Below are 16797 nucleotides of genomic sequence, written 5' to 3' on the forward strand. Positions count from 1 at the left end.
ATAATCACGTGACTCAGACGCCTCCGTCCTAGCGCCGCTTAGCCACCTGATTGACTCGTGTAGTTATACGAGGATGACCCCCATCGATTCAGCGCTCAATAATAATGTCAGGAAGCAAGTCACATCTATGATTTATCACGTTTGATAGAAGTTCCTCTCCTGAACGTCTGACGGGACGTTAGACGTCCGGTCCGTCGATGTGGCGGTGTCGTAATAAATGGGCGCGAGATTTCCTGGTGGCTCAGCCTACAATATTCGGCAGAGATGACAGCCGGGGTAACATTCGGTTGTCCCTGCCCACAACCCCCCACGCATCCTGGTCACTACGAACCCCTGCGCCTGTCTCCAGCATTCATCCCGGGACGACGTGAGCCTCATTCATCTAGCTGCAACAGGAACGGACGGCGAACACAGATTTGCGCCCAGCATACATAACGTCTACCGGTCCACGGTATAAGCCTTCTAGAGCTTTCCAATGTAGGGCTTGACCCGAACCTGTCGATCATCATTCCTCCGAAGTCTATACAAAGTCGTCTTAACCGAGCCCTAGTCACCGCAGCGTTGGGAATTGGGACGCCCTCCGGTTATCCCATCGTCGCTGTACCGGTGTCCTTGTCATCTTATCATGCGTCACCGTTGCTTAGAACAGTGCAGAAGTATTCTCCGAGAATCTCATGCTTGCCCCTCGGGCGTCAGTGTTGTTTTGAATCATGCAGCAGTCTTCTCTTGAGTCATACATGTAGTACCTCCCTCCTTAGTCCTTTCATGGCTCCCACTGTCTACACCTACCTATAGTGTTCATCATATGGTCAGAGAGTGAGGTGGGTACGTACATCTGCATGGAAGGCAGAAGAAAACGTCCATTCGGCTCGGTTACCGAGGCTGATGCTTAGCTTCCAAGAGATATATGGGGAGCCTTCCTGGATATGGAGCTACAGTATATAGCGGTACGGCTCCGCGGCCGGGTGATCCCAGCGTGACGGTTTCTAGGCTATGGTACGAAGAGGTTGACGGTGTGAAATGAAAGTGGTCCCAAAGGACCCTTCGGGAATATTAGAGGTCGCAATTAAAAGCTCCACAGACCACAGACCACAGACCAGACACTGCGTACCTATTTCGGCGTCCAGAATCCGCCCTTGGGCATAAGTCCGCAAGAACAGGTCGATGAAGCTGATTGAAGCTGCACGAAGGTCGCTTATTTTATCTCAGCGAAAGGATAAGGTTCAATCGACGTTTATAAAACGAAAGAGCCAGGCACTAATCGGTGAGGTGTTTGTCGATCAGCATCCTTCCAGAACTCCTTCCTTCAACATGGCTTTCAAGGATACCTTCACTCATGTCGCTGTGAGCTTCTTGTTCGCGATAGGTGCTGTTTCATGCCAATCACCAACTGTTACCATCTCGTCCGGTCCTGTTATTGGAACACAGACGAGCGTGCCCAACTTCGCTGGAACCGTGAACAAGTTTCTCGGGATCCCGTTTGCTGCGCCGCCTCAACGGTTCAGCCCTCCTCAAAACCCGGCATCATGGACATCGCCATTAAGTGCAACGGCGTTGAAGCCGGCATGTATTCAGCAGTTCAACTGTAAGTATTCTTACCGAAGCTCATGACACTATGGCTGACTAGGTTGGCAGATCCCGAAGATACCCGGAACTTCACAATCAAGGTCTTCAGCACCCCTATGCCTGAGGAGAGCGAGGACTGTTTGTATGTCAACGTCTATGCTCCATCTACAGCGGCTCCACGAGGTGGCAGGCCGGTTATGTTCTGGATCTATGGCGGGAACTTGCAGTTTGGCACCGGCTCATTGCCTATCTATGATGGCTCCAACTTGGCTGCAGTCCAGGATGTGATTGTTGTCACGCATAACTACAGGACAAATGGTGAGTTTAATCCCGTCCAATCCCGTAGCGTTCGCTTACACAAATCTAGTATTCGGCTTCCCCAATGCGCCGGGAATCCCTCCGACTGAGCAGAATCTCGCTTTCCTCGACCAACGGAAGGCTCTCGACTGGACCTACAAGAACATTGCCAAGTTCGGAGGCGATCCCACCAAGATTACCATCTTCGGCGAGTCTGCAGGCGGGTATTCCGTCAAACAACTCTACGTGAACCCTCCCAACCCGCTTCCATTCCGCGCTGCCATCATGCAAAGCCAGGCTGCATCGTTCGCTGCTGGTTCTTCCGGCTGGGACGGTCTTGCAAGCGCACTCAATTGCACTGGGACTGCAGCCCTGGAATGTGTGCGTGCCGCTCCCGCATCCAAGGTCAAGGACATCGTCGAGCGACAAGCCCTGTCTTTCGGACCTGTCGTTGACAACGTCACCGCATCCAACACTGTGGCCGCGGAACTCAAAGCCGGGGACACGGCCAAGGTTCCCATCCTGATCGGCACCAACGCGCAAGAAGGATCCGCCTTCGCCATCTCCCTCGGCCTGAACTTCCCCGGCGCCTTCGAAGCATTCCTCACCACGATCCCCATCCCGGAAATCCAAGAGGCGCTGCGCACTTTCTATGCCCCCTTGGACACCGATATCCTCAAGGTCGGCCAAGCCATCACCGACCTCACCTTCCATTGCCCCGCCTCCCAGGTCGCCTCCATCCCCGCCAGCATCAACACCCCGGTCTGGCGCTACTTCTTCAACTCGACCTTCGCCAACGACACGCCATTCGAGGGCAGCGGTGCATACCACTCGTCCGAGATCCCCTACATCTTCGGCACCTATAAGCGGGACGGCTCCGTGCCGCAGCAGGAACTCCTCAGCTTGCTCATGCAGACCTCCTGGGCCTCGTTCGCGAAGAACCCAACTCTCGGACCGGGCAGTGGGTGGCCGAAGCTTACCCCCTCCGGAAATGGAACGCAGGTCTGGCACTTTGGCAGCCGCGAGCCGGCGTACATTCCCGCGTCGACGTTGGATGCCGTCTGCCCGATTTTGGCGCCGATCATCGCGCTTTCGGGCATCTAAAGAGTTAAAATATGTGTCACGATGGCGATGGGTATCTAGTCAGGGTTGCATTTTGGCGAAAAGTTGGGGGAGTTATTTCCTTGGATGGAATGGCTAGTCAGGGCATGGATACGAGGTCACTTTCTTAATATTACTATCTGTATAAAAACACGATCAATACAATGCGACATGTAGATGTCAGGAAACTCACCCTGATGTTTGATATCCGAGTGATGCAGTTGTGTAACTAGATCTCGTCTTCTGGACCGTTGGTCTTCACTCTTCAGGTCTGTTGTGATGGGAACTATCCATGGATATTGGGTGTGTGACAGGGATTATGGATATTCGAAGGGCGCAATCGCGTCACGACTTCGACGCGTCAAAATCGATCGCCCGCGTAAAGTGTCTTCCTTGTGTGAACCATCAACAAAGCCAATGGTATCCAGACGTGTTGCATCTGAATAATTTATCCTGGTGGGAGTTGAGCTTTTGATAATTATACCTCCGGTGGCGGAATTCTGCTCTGTATACCATCATACGAGAGATCCACAGTGATCCGAAATCCCTACACTCACTCGCCTTCAAGATGGCTGCGGACGAGAGCACCAACCGGCGTATTGAGCCGGTGTCACAGTCCATGCAATCTGAAGAGGAGAACCTACGAACTGCCCACGAACAAGAAGATGCGAAACGAGACGAGGAACTCAAGAAGGAACGGCAACAGGATCTCAGCGGTGGCAAAGGGGCCGTGGATAAGAAGTTCAAGGCACTGGAGTATTTGCTTAGCCAGAGCAAGGTACACAGGCGCTCTCACTGCGAGTTATTCCCTATTGGTGAAGTTGCTGATGAATCCTAGCTTTATTCCTCAATTATCCTCCAACAGATCCAACGTCAAGAAGATGAAGACGTGGCGCGAGACTCCAAAGACCGCAAACGAGCCCAGAAGCGCGAAGATGTCGCTGAGAAAGTCGCAGAAGATTCGCAGCGGCGGGCAACGAGAGCATCGGCGGCAGGAACTACAAAGGATACAGCTCAGCCTGAGTCGCCATCCAAGAAACTGGCCGTTCGAGGGCGCGGAAAGCCTGCAAAGAAAGAGCCGGGAAAGGGGAAGATATCCAGCTATTTCAAGAAGGAGGACGTCGAAGCGAAAGCCGGAACGGGTGATATCACCGAATCGTTGAAGGAAGCGGTGGACGATAATATTCAAACAAGCGATGTTGGCGTGCAGAATCTCCGAAGAGCGCACCAACCAGACTTGGTCAGCGGTGGAACGATGCGGTCATATCAACTAGAAGGGCTGGAATGGCTAGCATCGCTCTACGAGAACGGACTGAATGGGATATTGGCAGATGAGATGGGATTGGGGAAGACGATTCAGACGATTGCATTCCTTGCGTTTTTGTGGGAGCGCCAGAGCTACGGACCGTTTCTAATCGCCGCACCGCTGAGCACGACGAGCAATTGGGTATCGGAGTTCAAGAAGTGGACCCCGGACATCCCGGTAGTGCTGTATCATGGAAGCAAACAGGAACGGGAGGAGATACGGAGGAAGAAGCTGAAGAATCCGGGGACGGATAAGTTCCCCGTGGTCATCACGACCTACGAGATCTGCATGAACGACAGCAAATACTTGTCGAAGTTCGGATGGAAGTTCATCATCATCGACGAAGGGCATCGGATCAAGAATATCAACTGCCGACTCATCCGCGAACTGCAGTCGTACGCTTCGGCGAACAGGCTGCTCATCACTGGAACTCCGCTGCAGAACAACCTCCGCGAACTATGGTCCCTGCTCAACTTCCTGATGCCGCAGATCTTTAATAAGCTCGAAGCCTTCGAGAGCTGGTTCGATTTCTCGGCGCTAAAAGACAAAGATGACTACGATCAGATCTTCACGGCGGAACGGGAGCAAAAGCTGATCGCTTCCTTACATGCCATCCTAAAGCCATTCCTGCTGCGAAGAGTCAAAGCCGACGTCGAAAGCATGATGCCGAAGAAACGGGAGTACGTGCTCTACGCTCCATTGAGTCCCATGCAGCGAGAACTGTACCAGGCGATTCTTGATGGTACCAGCCGGACGTATCTTGAAGACAAAGTCATCGAGACGCTTAGCAGCGGTGCCTCGACACCTCGACGAGTGGGCAGCAGTTCCAGCCTAAAGCGCAAAGGTCACGATGGCCGAGCAGACACTCCTCTAAAAAGCGCCAAGTCCAGTCGCGAATCGACGCCTGGATCGACTATGCTCGGTCGCACCCGGGGTAGGAAAAAAGATTACCAAGAAGTCAGTGACTCTAAATATTTCAAGCGACTCGAAAATACGCACGGGTCTTCAGAGAGTCCCGACATTTCTGAGCCTGTATCCGACGAGGAAGCAGACCGCATACAGGCAGAGACCTTCGCACTGGCAAAGAAACAGGTCGCACAAAAGAAACTGCAAAACCCGATCATGCAACTCCGACTCTGCTGTGACTCCCCCTACAATTTCTTCAACCCTTTCGACATCCACGCACAGGCTTCCAACGCCGCCGAGGTGACCGTCGATGAATCCCTAGTCACGTCCTCCGGCAAGATGTTGCTCCTCGACTCCCTCCTCCCCCCATTATTCCAACGCGGTCACAAAGTCCTCATCTTCTCGCAATTCAAAACCCAACTCGACCTCCTCGAACTCTATGCCACCGCTCTCCGTGACTGGAATATTTGCCGCATCGACGGCTCCGTTCCGCAGGTCGAGCGCCAAGCGCAGATCGACGCCTTCAACCAGCCCCCCACTGGCAAGACAGCGAAAAACGCGAGCAATTTGTTCTTACTGAGTACCAGGGCGGGCGGACAGGGCATCAACCTCGCTGCGGCCGACACCGTGATCCTGTTCGATAGCGACTGGAACCCACAACAGGACCTGCAGGCGCAAGATCGGGCGCACCGGATCGGGCAGACGCGCAACGTGATCGTCTACCGGTTCGCGACGCGGGGGACGGTCGAGCAGCTGATCCTCGACCAGGCGGAAGGAAAACGGCGGTTGGAGAAGTTGGTGATCCGGAAGGGGGGGTTGACGAGGACGGATAATAAAGACAGGGAGGCAAGAGACGAGATTCAGGAGTTGCAGCGGTTGTTAAGGCGGACGGATGGGGAGAGGTATGATGTGGAGGAGATGGGGAAGGGGGGTTTGTTGGGGGATGAAGAGTTACGGATCTTGTTGGATCGGACGGGAGAGGCGTACGAGCGGGCGGAGAGGGGTTTAGATCTGGAGGGGGAGATGTTTACGGTGGTGGAGAAGAAGGGGGATGGGGCGTTGTTGGAGGGGTTGAAGGCGTGATTTTGAAGTTGGGGATCGTTAGAAGTGGGGCGCGGTCGCGAAGTCAAGGGTGGAATGCAAGAATCTGTAGTTGGTACAAACTATCGCAGATCACCATAGTTCAGGTGTGAAATTGTATCTGATTTCGCTAGCTTACGCCCTGCCAAACCCAAACCACCCCCGCTTCGCCGGCTTCGGCTCCTCTGCCTCCGTCTCTTCCTCCCCAGCCTCCTCCACAGGCGCGGCAGCAGCCGCAACCTCTTCACCCTGACCCGGATAATGTATATAATTCCACGCCAAATCCAGATACAGCGGCTTGACCGGCACCGGACTCAGCTTTGGCGGGTACTCCACCATCTGGTTTACATCCGGCCCACCAGGTGGATAGGCAGCAAGCCGCTCGATCACCGGGGGCGCGGCGGTGCGGGCCTTGTTGGCTTCGGCGGCTTCGGTTTCAAGACGGTCTTGGATGTCGGCGAGGCTGTGGAAGCGGAGGACGAGGGATTGGAGGTGGGACTGGAGGGATGTGGATTGCTGAGACGTGAAGGATAGCTTAGGAACGTCGGATTCGGAGAGCGAGGATGAGACGGTCGAGGATGCGTTGGTTGAGAGGTCTTTGGCTTGGGAGAGGAGGGCGAGGGCGTTGGTTGTTGCGGATTGCAAGGAATGCGCATATGCTATGTTCAGGCACCTATGGCTGGTTATTTTATGTTCATTCGAAATTGATCGAGTGGGGACTTACTTCAGGGCGCGGAAGTACGCCAGCTGCCCTTCCAACTCCTTCAGAAATGTCTGGTCTCGCGCAGCACCCCTCAGCTCCTTGACCGAATCGATGCTCTGCAAGATGCCATTGTACAGCACTACTCGCTCTCGGAATCTTGCCAGTGCTCTTCCAGTCCCTTCAGGCTTTTCGACCCATTCCTTACCGTCTTTCCTTGGTCGTCGTGGTCGCCTGGCTTTCTCCCCTTCCATTTTCAATCCATCATCTAAACCGATAAGCATGCGGTTTCGGCCAACCCGCCATCCAATGAGATCATAGTTGATCGCTAGGCTCGTCACACGGAGATCCTGCATTCTGGTATCGCCCTCATCGACACCTTCTTTCTCCAGCTCTTCGATCGCATGGCGGACCGTGTCAGCGGCATCTTGATTTGCGATGAGAATGTCATCGTACGCGGCTCCGCGCTCCTTGTTCGACGACTGCATCAGATCGGCCAATGCGGACTTCAGCTTCGCCGCTTCGCTTTGAACAGTCGCCAATGCTTGCCCAATTGAAGCGTCGGTGATATTCGCTTCCCTGCCACGCCAAGATATGTTGGTGGGGAAATTCTCCGTCGACGTCCTCCCGGCCAACTCCCTGGGATCCTTCAGCGCATCGGAGTCCAGCTTCTCAATCAGGCCGAGCAGCTGCTCGTTGTCCGCTGGGAAATACCGCCTTGCTACCGCAGCCACGGCAGTTTTTCGGGTCCCATGCGCACGGTACGACGCGTATTCCAGACTTGGGTCGATCGTATTCGCAATCAACTCCTTGAACTGCTCATTCTTCGTCGACTTGAACAGTGCATTGTAGATGACTCGTGCAGCGGAGAAGTGGGTGAGGCAGGTTTGCCATCGCTCCCTCGAGCCTTGGGCATCGCGATCTCTGCTGCCTTGGGATTGTTTTTCGAACTCTTCTTCGCCCTTCAACATCAGCACACATGCTTCGGCTTCGAGGACATCTTCATCGGTGGATTTCGTGGCTCCACGGTCATGCAATAGCAGAGTTAGGTTGTTCGCACACTTGGCCGCCTTGTTCAATCGAGAAATTATGTGGCTTCGAGCGGAGCCAGTCGGTCCTTTTCCTGAGTTGTCGGTTGCCTTTTGGGCCTTCAATTGCATGGCATGCGCTCTAGCACGCTCCGCGGTGAGGAGTAGCAGAGTAACGAATCTGGCATATTGTCAGCAAATATTAAATGGATATACGATCCTTCGCATCATACTCCTTATTCCCACCAATGTCTTCTGCGGTGATATCGGGTCGCTGGACATATTTTGTATTTTTCGAAGACGTGGTCCATCCCACTCGCTTTCTGACCGAGCGTAGCTGACGAGACAGTTGCGCATGATAAGTGCCATAGTCCCCGGTGAGCAAGGCACTCTCACGGTTGGAGAGAATAGAATGAGTGATATCCATCCTGTGTATCCCAACCTCGCCGAATTCCTGATGCTATGCGATTTGATATTGAATATGTAGTGATGAAGTGACGTTGAACGGAAGCTGTGAGTGAGCCGGTTAAAAGTGGGCCCAGTGGCAGGGGTCCTCCATCGTCAAAGTTCGACTGCAACTTCGACCTTTCGCTGTCTCGTCTCTAGTAAAAGAATCTCACTGCGACCATTTCCTTCCTACCAACCACTTGCTCGATACCGTAATGCTATGCCATCCTCAAAACTTCTTATAGACAGCCTGTGGCGCTGCCTTTGCCCTTCCTTCGAAGTCTCCAGCCTCCACCACCTCTCCAAGATCACTCCGAGACGCGCTCCCCATTTCAATGCGCTTCCCTCCATATCATCATTGCCTTATCTACGATACAAAAGTAATCTGACCGGTACTCTGAACTTCAACCCGAAGTCGTATGCGACCTATAGCTATGACCAGCTCCGCTTACCACACGACGATGATTTCTGGACGACTCTACCCACGAAGTCTACGGACCAGCTTTACGAAGACCTCCTATCTCAAGCATCCCGGGGATATATCGAAGACACGGAGCGACTCGTTAAATACCTGATCAGCGAGCGGGCACAGCAGCCGAACCTGCGATTGTACCGCGCCTTGGTTCTGGCCAACATAAACCCCCCACATGGCTCCGCGGAGTCGGTGATATCCATTCTTCAGGAACTCGCAGACGAAGGTCTCGAACCGGATGCGGCACTGTGCCACAGTGTGATCAAAGTCCTCGCGGTGCATCCAGACTTCATTCTTCGAAACGAGGTTCTGGAATACGTCAGTCAACGATGGTACAATTTGCCTTCATCGTATCATTACGATGTGGTGTCAGGCTTGATACGGGAGGGACAGTTCGAAATGGCCATCAAAAAGCTGGAGGACATGTGGGTCAGGGCAATCCCATTTCCCAACTGGTTACGAGGTATGCTTATCCACAGTCTCTGCAATGTGGAGGAGATCGAAGAAGCTTTTCGTCAAGTCAAGCTTGCGGAAGAGCAAGCGCCCAATGCGCTTACGGGACCGATCTGGTATCATTTCTTAGATGCAGCGAGCAGCATTCACCATTACGATGCCACCCTTCATGCATGGAAGAGGAGGATCAGCACATGGTATCTCAATCCGCCGACAGGAATCTGCTTGAACGTCCTTGAGACTGCTTCAAGAGCAGGAGACGTCAAGCTCGCTTTGGACGTTTTCCGCGTGCTCGGGAACAGGAAGCATGTCTTCACCGTGGACCAATACGATGCTCTCATCGACACCCATATCAAAGAGAAAAACCTCCCTGGGGCGTTTTCCATCATGTGTACCATGGCGAGCGCCGGTGTATCTCCGGATAGGGGGAGCACCCGGTCCACATTTACATATATGAAGGAGAGCAAGACGAACTGGAATACCACCATGGGTATGCTTCAATATCTAAAACGGCAGGGAAAAGACATCCCAGTTGAGGCTGTCAACGTGGTCTTAGAGACTATGGCCTCCAGTGCTCAAATGCTAGGACCCGCCATGGACATCTACAACAACCTTCACGAGCTCTGCAAATTTGGAGCGAACATCACCACCTTCTCACACCTCTTCCGGTGTTGTCGAACATCTATCAACGCGGACCGAAAGGATACGGCCATGTACCTCGCCTCAGAGATGATTGCGCTCAAGGTCACCCCGAATGCCACTGTTTTCGATGATATCATTGGCACCTGCACGAGGACGGGCGACCTAGATTACGCAATCCAATATTATGCGGAAATGAGGGATGCCAACTTCAAACCGACCGAAGCGACCCTCAACCAGCTAACCGTCGCCTTGGCGAAAAACAAGGACCGACGCTGCTATCAGCTCCTGGACGACTTGAAGGCGGATGGTGCAATCATATCCCGATATCTCCGAGAGATCATAGTGATCAACATGCGAGAACCCATGGGAACCGTACCGATCGAAGCGCCGCAGCTCGCGGCGGCGTAGAATCGCTGCGTACCTGGAATTTGTGTATTTCAAGAGCGATGTGTAAATGGTTGTACATTAGCGAATCGACATATACCATACAATGTGGTCACGCGTTCTTCCGTGAAGGCCCAACCAAAAACCGATATTCAAAACATGTCTGCTATGTGAAACGCTGCAACGAACAAACAAAGCACTCGACCCCATCACCACATCCTCTGTCTCCCCAGCTCCGGCATCGGCCTCTCTCCCTGATTCCGCCCCGGTACCTCCGCCTCCAACTCCACCGCCCGATCCTCCGTCCGTGACTGCATTCCGGGCCCAACATGCAAACAATCCGGCAATGGACTCTGCTGCGGACTCGGCCACCCCGCGCTGTTCACCTCCCCAATCCCCAGCCCCGACACATACGGCGAGCACGACGAGTACTGGCTCATATGCGGCGTCGCCGCCGGCCTCGACTCCGTTTCATCCCCCTCCGAACCTACCATTGTCCCGGTGAGCTGGCCGTTTGAGAAGCGGGGTGTCTGTGATGTGGAGGACACAATGAGGGCGGGGGGCGGAGACGTATAGGATTCGGAGGTGGTGGTGGACATGTGTTTCAGTGGCATGGAGGGGATGACGTCGTTATCGCGCTGGTTGGGGATAGTGTGAGCGGTGTGGGCTCTGCTGTAGGCGTAGGCGCGTTTTCGGTTTCGTCGGATGAAGTAGATGATGGCGCAGACTACGAGGAGGAGGAATGAGACGGCCCCGACGACCGAACCGGCGATGATGCGGAGTTTGGAGCCGTTGGCTTTGCCGTTGGCTGGGTTGCTGGCCTTCGTCGCGGACGGATCGCTAGCTTTCGTCACGGACGGACCCGCGACGGGCACGATCGAGACGCCCGCCGGCAAGAACGCCGCCGCCTGCGCCGCATTCTGCGATAATTGCCCCGCGCGCAAATCTTTCTTCGGACATCCTTTGGCCTTGCACGGGTCGCTCACGCAGCATCCTACGAAGGGCGGGTGCGTCCCGGTGCAGGTATACCATTGGCCCACCTGGCAGAACTGGTCGCCCAGTTTGTCGTGCTCTTCCGCGGGGAAACTCGCGGGTTCGAGGGCGCCGTCGGGGCAGCCTTTCGCGCATGGATCGGTTCGACAGCAGCCGACAAAGTGGGAGCTATCTTTCTCGTAGCAGACGTGCCAGGAGGAGCCTTGAACGGGGCAGGAGAAGTCGACTGTGCGGGGGGAGAATTGAAAGTACATTGTGAGTATTAAAATAGGGAAGCATTAAAATAGTGAAGCATGAGAGATATGAACGAGCAGTGGAATAGAATGGCGATAGTATGGCATCAAACATTAAGACGTGAACGAAAAGGAAAAATGGACGACATTCCCGTGGGAGACAGAGATGAGGCTGGGTTTGTCAAATTTCCACGCCGCATTCCCATCTATACAGTAAATACGAGCAGCAGAGAGGACTGAGCACCGGGGATTGGCATCGTTCCCAACGAGCAGCCTCTACGGAGGTATGCGATGCCAAACTGACACCGAGCTGCAACCCAACGCCGAGCCTGCGGATACCGATCAATAATAGATATGGAGCCTTATAGGATCAATATCTGACGTTAGGTGGGATTGGTGATTCTGTGCCATTGTCCCCTTGGGATTAGTGGGTTTTAACCAGTCTGAGAATTCGAGAAGCCTAGACATGGGCTTCAACCAAACTGTATTCAATTTCCCCTCGTTTGGTTGGGCCGCGATGTTCTCTTGTAACTGATTAATCGTAACAAGTAGCCCATGTCGCTAGTTATCGATTCTCACGTAAGATAAGTCCGGCAAGGGACCGCCGGCCTGAATTCCAGTGGCACATTATTGATTCCTTCCGTCTGCGCACGCACGCACTGTGCCACGCGGGTATGCAAGCAGCAACTTTGAGCCTCGTTGGGAGGTTAATTTAACCATTGTGTTGCGCGAGATGCAGGTGTGAATGGGTGATGATGCGGTGGCGTGGCCGGAGGCGGCAGGGTAGGCGGCTGTGTGAAACAGCGCGGCACAGCAAGGCCGGTTGGGGAATCGATGGGGGATTTTGACGCGGCTGGAAACAGGGATGGGACGGGATGGTTTAGTGCGGAGAGACTGAGGAGTTGGCGTTAATTTGAAATTTTGGGTTTGGGGTATGGATATCATGGTCTTCTCGATTGTTATGGGTGGGAGACGTCAGACATGTCGACATTTATCGCCGCACCTCTAATTCCTGCAAATGAGGCTGGGCCGGCGTTCCCTGAGCTCGGGCCTTCATCCTCTTCATCACTATTCGGCGCCTGTCCATACCGACTCAAAAATTCCGGCCAATCCGTCTCTTCATCCAACTCCTCCACGCCATCCGCCAACCTATCCCCCTCCTTCCACCCCCTCCAACCCCCCAGCGCAAACAAGTGCCTCATCGTCGGCCGTCCATGGGGACAATTCCACGGCTTGTCAATCTCCCCCATATGCCGCACGACCATCCTCATCTTCGGCATCGTCAGCTCATCCCCGACCATAATCGACCCACGGCATGCCCGCATCGCGAACATCCTCCGCACTTTGCTCGGGCGCGGGACGTCGGACCCGACGGCTTGTTCGTCGACCAACGCGATCAGCTCTTCGAGGTCGCGGATGTCGAATTTCGTGTCGCGGCTCATGGGCAGGCTGAGCAGGCTGCAGCGTTGGCCGACGGGGTGTGCGCCAGAAGTGTCGATGTCGAGGGTAAAGCCATTCTTTTGGAAGGGGGCCGGGCGGTTGAGGATGGTTTCTTCTTCGATGGCCGTGAGTTCGAGGCGGCGAGGCTGAACGAGGCGTTGGTTTTGGACGATGGTTTCGGCTTGGAGGCGCTCGAAGTTGAATTTTTCATCCGAGGCATGCTGATCGATGATGAACAGCTCGTCCCCGTCTTGACTCTGTGACTTTTCATTCGTTGCATGGTCTGGCCTGGTCGCGAGGATGAAGCCTTTGTTGAACTGGCCGACTACTCGCATCCGGGTAAAATCCGCCTTCGAGACAGTTAGAGATAGACGCTCCTCTGCCTTTCGGTCCTCCACATCCAGGAGTGATCCAGCCTCGGAGGTTCCGTCACTCTCAATAAGCGAGACGTCTGAGATATCCCTCAGTCGACGCTCAATTGCAGAGAGATTGACTTTCACCGACTTCTGTAAGTGGAATGTCGAGGTTTTGGTGGGTCTAGGCGTCAGGGCTTTGGCCGTCCGCTTCAAATTCTCATCTGTTGGTCTCGAAGAATGCTTTTCGGCTTCTGCAATTAGCCGCGCGACGCGTGCGTCTTCTTTTGCTTGGTGCTTTCTGGCAGCCTCGCCTTCATCGATGTATTCATCATCGGATTCTCCGCGCAATGGCTCGTCTGCGGGTAGTTCGCTTTCACTGGCTTCACCTATATTGGGGCCGTCCCTAGGGACGCGGCTCTCTTCAGCCAAGTTTCCTTGCGATTCTTCCAGAGCTTCCTCATTCTCATTGACGGTATCACGATCTGGAGAATCCGCGACACGTTCCAAATCCGATTCAGCTGGTTCTGACGAGACTGCAGGGCTGCCCGCTTGACTCTCTTCATCTTCGCTTTCATCCATCTGGCTTGCTATAGGATGGTAGGTGTCTTCCCCGGCCGACCGGATCGCAGCAAACAGTGCAAGTCCGGACTTGAATTCCCGAGCTGACTTCTTTGATACAGTAGGACGCTCAGTCGACTTCGCCTTTGCAATTTTTCCTTGCTTATGCGGTGTTGATCCAATTGGCACTTGGGTAGTCTCATCACCAATCGTGACAGTGGCAATGTCGGGCGAGCGTCTCTTGAACCGCATACGATCGAAAGCACTCTGCACAACCCCAGGTTGAGAACGTCGAGGAGTTGTGGTGGTGGATGGAATCTCCTCCTGTTCTGAATCGTGGGGTGAAGCTGGTGGCTCCTCCGCTCCTTCAGGAATGAACAGAGGACTTCCGTGGGCCGCAGGTTCACGTTCCTGGCCCTCCGTATCCGAAAGATCGACTTGCGCTGAATGGCCGTCATCTGTAGGAGATTGAGCCGCGAATGCCTTAGATACCTTTCTCTTTTTGTTTGAAACATGAGGTACAGCAAGAGATTTGGCACCCGCAGAGTCGTTACGCACGTTGGCCAGCCGTGATGCGAACTTCTGGATTAGGTTGTTGGGGGTTCCGACAGTGCTTGAGGTGTCCGCTAACTCCACCGTTGATGATGGGTCGTTGTCAGCGGCACGGCTACCACCATTGCCGTAGTATGGTGAAGATTGTTCATCAATTGGCCGCTTTGGCCCTGTGACTGTATTCGCAAAAGCTGGGTACTGCCGCAAGGGCGTTTGGGTTTTCTGTAGCAGCTGCGCTTGCGGCATCGTTTGATCCTGTGCGCCGAACATTTCCACCAATGCCGTTTTCAAGGATTCCAGGAGCTCCCCTTGGTCGTGCAACATAATGGTTCGCTTATCAGGAGACACATTGACATCGTAAGAGCCGGTATCCATCTTCAAGTTCGCAAAGATGAAAGGTGATTGGGACATATTGAAGGATTTATACACCTCGTTGAACGCCTTCGAGACCTGTGGAAGACCACAGGGACGAGAGTTCACGAAGAACATCTGGCGATCTGGCAGCTGTCTGCCTTCGCCGGATGCAGGGCGAGAGATGTGGCCTTCAATGATGACCTGCCGTTCTGCGGGCCCGTTCTGCGCAAATTTCGCAGCAATACTAGAGGATGACTCCATCTCGAGCTGGAGATCAAGTGGTACGAGAGCAAGTAATGTCTTCGCACCATAGATATTGGCAATATTTTCTCTCGTAGTCGGATTAGATTTCGTAGAGAAGACAACCGTTTTCTTCCTATGCAACGGTCTCAGTAACAGTATCAGGGAGGTCGGGTTGTCCTCACTTACCCTTTCTTATCTATATTGCTCACGGAGAATCGAACGCCGGTGCTAATACACGCATATGCATGCAATATCCCAAGAACCTTCCCATATTCCCTTTTGATATTCTTTTCTAGTTCCCTGCGTCGAACTGGATAGTTGTAAAAGATATTGCTGACGGCAACAGCCGTGCCTTTCGTGCTGGCTATAGTCGATTTGTTCCCGAGTCGACCGCTGATTTCAAATTCGAGCTTCGATCCCTTGGGAGCATCCTCCGCTCGTGTAGTTATGATACTGAGTTTGGATAGGGCCGACAAAGAGGAGAGTGCTTCGCCACGAAAACCGAAGGTGTCGAGGGATTCGAGGTCGTCATAGCTTGTGAGCTTCGAGGTGTAGTGCTTGAGGGCTTAGTTTGATGTTAGCCGTCATGTGCTAATATATTTCCATGCGATGCATACCAAGGCTCTCAAAGTCTTCTGGACCAATCCCGGACCCATTGTCTTGTACTTCGATCGCGTCTAGGCCTTGGTTCTTAAGCCGAACGTCTAAATCTGTTAGTATCTCGAACGCGGCTGGTCTCACTCGTCTTACCAATTGAAGTAGCGCCAGCATCCAGACTATTCTCAACCAGTTCTTTGACTACCGAGCAAAGGTCGACTATAACCTGTCCCGACTGTATTTGGTGGATCTACTGACATTAGACATGATGTTGAAAATCGTGGCAACCGACTTACGGATCTGCCCTCAATCGGCTTGATTGTAGCCATCTCATCCCATATCCGTAATTAACAATCGATGCGAGATTCACCGTACCGCGGAGTACGGAAATTCAGATGGGACTTCCTTGGGATTTGTTGGAGCGGGTTGGTTGAAGTCGAAACGCGACGTCCGACAAATGACGCGTAGATGGAAACGCGAAATCACGTGAAATTCCAGTTCTGTGACATATGGTACCTGCAGGGTTCTATTGTATGCGGAAACCACATTGCTTCCAGCTACTATCAATATCTTTACGGAACCACGTTCGTTCCCTATGTGCCCTACATTCTCATACTCGCCTGATTTAGAGTTATAATTTGATATCTATATTAATATAGAAAGTCTGCGTTGAGTCCGGTCGAAAGTTTTTCATTTTCGACTTGTAATGCAGACGATGGTCTTGTTCCCCTGGGCAACAGTCTGATGCATGAAGGAGTAGCTGACTATTCCATAGCCCTCTGAAATTCTCATTTGCACAAATTTACCTTATCTATAGTCGCAAGAGCCATCCAATGCCTTCCAACCTACGAGTGTCTCGCCCCAGGCGGCATGGACTTGAGGCCATACCATGTCATAGTGCTTATCATTGCGGGGGAGCCTTAGTTGCGCTGGTTTTCGATTCCGCCACTGGCCTTTGTAGAAGTATGAATACGTGATTGATTGATTTGTCTAGGAGTAGGGAGATCTGGAGGAATAGGAGGTGACTTCACACGATACTAGCCGTATTGGGATGTCACCTCTCCCAACCTTAAGAGGGGATGGTCGATA

At 53.3% G+C, this 16797-nt stretch overlaps 6 protein-coding genes across 6 annotated transcripts; 3 read left to right on the forward strand and 3 right to left on the reverse strand.

Moving 5' to 3' along the window:
- Window positions 1-1311: 1311 nt before the first annotated feature.
- Window positions 1312-2967, forward strand: P152DRAFT_398615 (Carboxylesterase; the record flags this gene model as incomplete). The annotated part of the gene is made up of 3 exons (XM_033676475.1): window positions 1312-1585; window positions 1636-1884; window positions 1934-2967. 3 exons carry the CDS (start codon window positions 1312-1314, stop codon window positions 2965-2967), a joined length of 1557 nt encoding a protein of 518 aa, XP_033533261.1.
- Window positions 2968-3350: 383 nt separating this feature from the next.
- P152DRAFT_514776 (uncharacterized protein) lies at window positions 3351-5978 on the forward strand (the record flags this gene model as incomplete). The annotated part of the gene is made up of 3 exons (XM_033682873.1): window positions 3351-3742; window positions 3803-5901; window positions 5945-5978. Exons 1-3 carry the CDS (start codon window positions 3533-3535, stop codon window positions 5976-5978), a joined length of 2343 nt encoding a protein of 780 aa, XP_033533262.1. The 5' UTR covers window positions 3351-3532.
- Window positions 5979-6331: 353 nt separating this feature from the next.
- On the reverse strand, window positions 6332-8459 carry P152DRAFT_507864 (uncharacterized protein). Its single transcript, XM_033682556.1, has 3 exons — window positions 8218-8459; window positions 6981-8165; window positions 6332-6929 (listed from the first exon to the last, which is right to left on the reverse strand). The coding sequence occupies exons 1-3, from the start codon at window positions 8409-8411 to the stop codon at window positions 6392-6394; spliced, it is 1917 nt and encodes a 638-aa protein (XP_033533263.1). The 5' UTR covers window positions 8412-8459; the 3' UTR covers window positions 6332-6391.
- A 465-nt stretch (window positions 8460-8924) lies between these two features.
- On the forward strand, window positions 8925-10286 carry P152DRAFT_376498 (uncharacterized protein; the record flags this gene model as incomplete). Its single annotated transcript, XM_033675625.1, has 1 exon — window positions 8925-10286. A coding segment is annotated over one exon (1362 nt), but the record flags the coding sequence as incomplete, so codon positions are not given.
- A 782-nt stretch (window positions 10287-11068) lies between these two features.
- On the reverse strand, window positions 11069-11599 carry P152DRAFT_375968 (uncharacterized protein; the record flags this gene model as incomplete). Its single annotated transcript, XM_033675612.1, has 1 exon — window positions 11069-11599. A coding segment is annotated over one exon (531 nt), but the record flags the coding sequence as incomplete, so codon positions are not given.
- A 968-nt stretch (window positions 11600-12567) lies between these two features.
- Window positions 12568-16037, reverse strand: P152DRAFT_437269 (DNA mismatch repair protein MutL; the record flags this gene model as incomplete). Its single annotated transcript, XM_033677577.1, has 5 exons — window positions 12568-15244; window positions 15298-15676; window positions 15729-15815; window positions 15862-15958; window positions 16005-16037. The coding sequence occupies 5 exons, from the start codon at window positions 16035-16037 to the stop codon at window positions 12568-12570; spliced, it is 3273 nt and encodes a 1090-aa protein (XP_033533266.1).
- Window positions 16038-16797: the final 760 nt, after the last annotated feature.

This window comes from Eremomyces bilateralis (genome assembly GCF_010015585.1).
Source record: "Eremomyces bilateralis CBS 781.70 unplaced genomic scaffold P152scaffold_12, whole genome shotgun sequence".
Taxonomy (NCBI): domain Eukaryota; kingdom Fungi; phylum Ascomycota; class Dothideomycetes; order Eremomycetales; family Eremomycetaceae; genus Eremomyces; species Eremomyces bilateralis.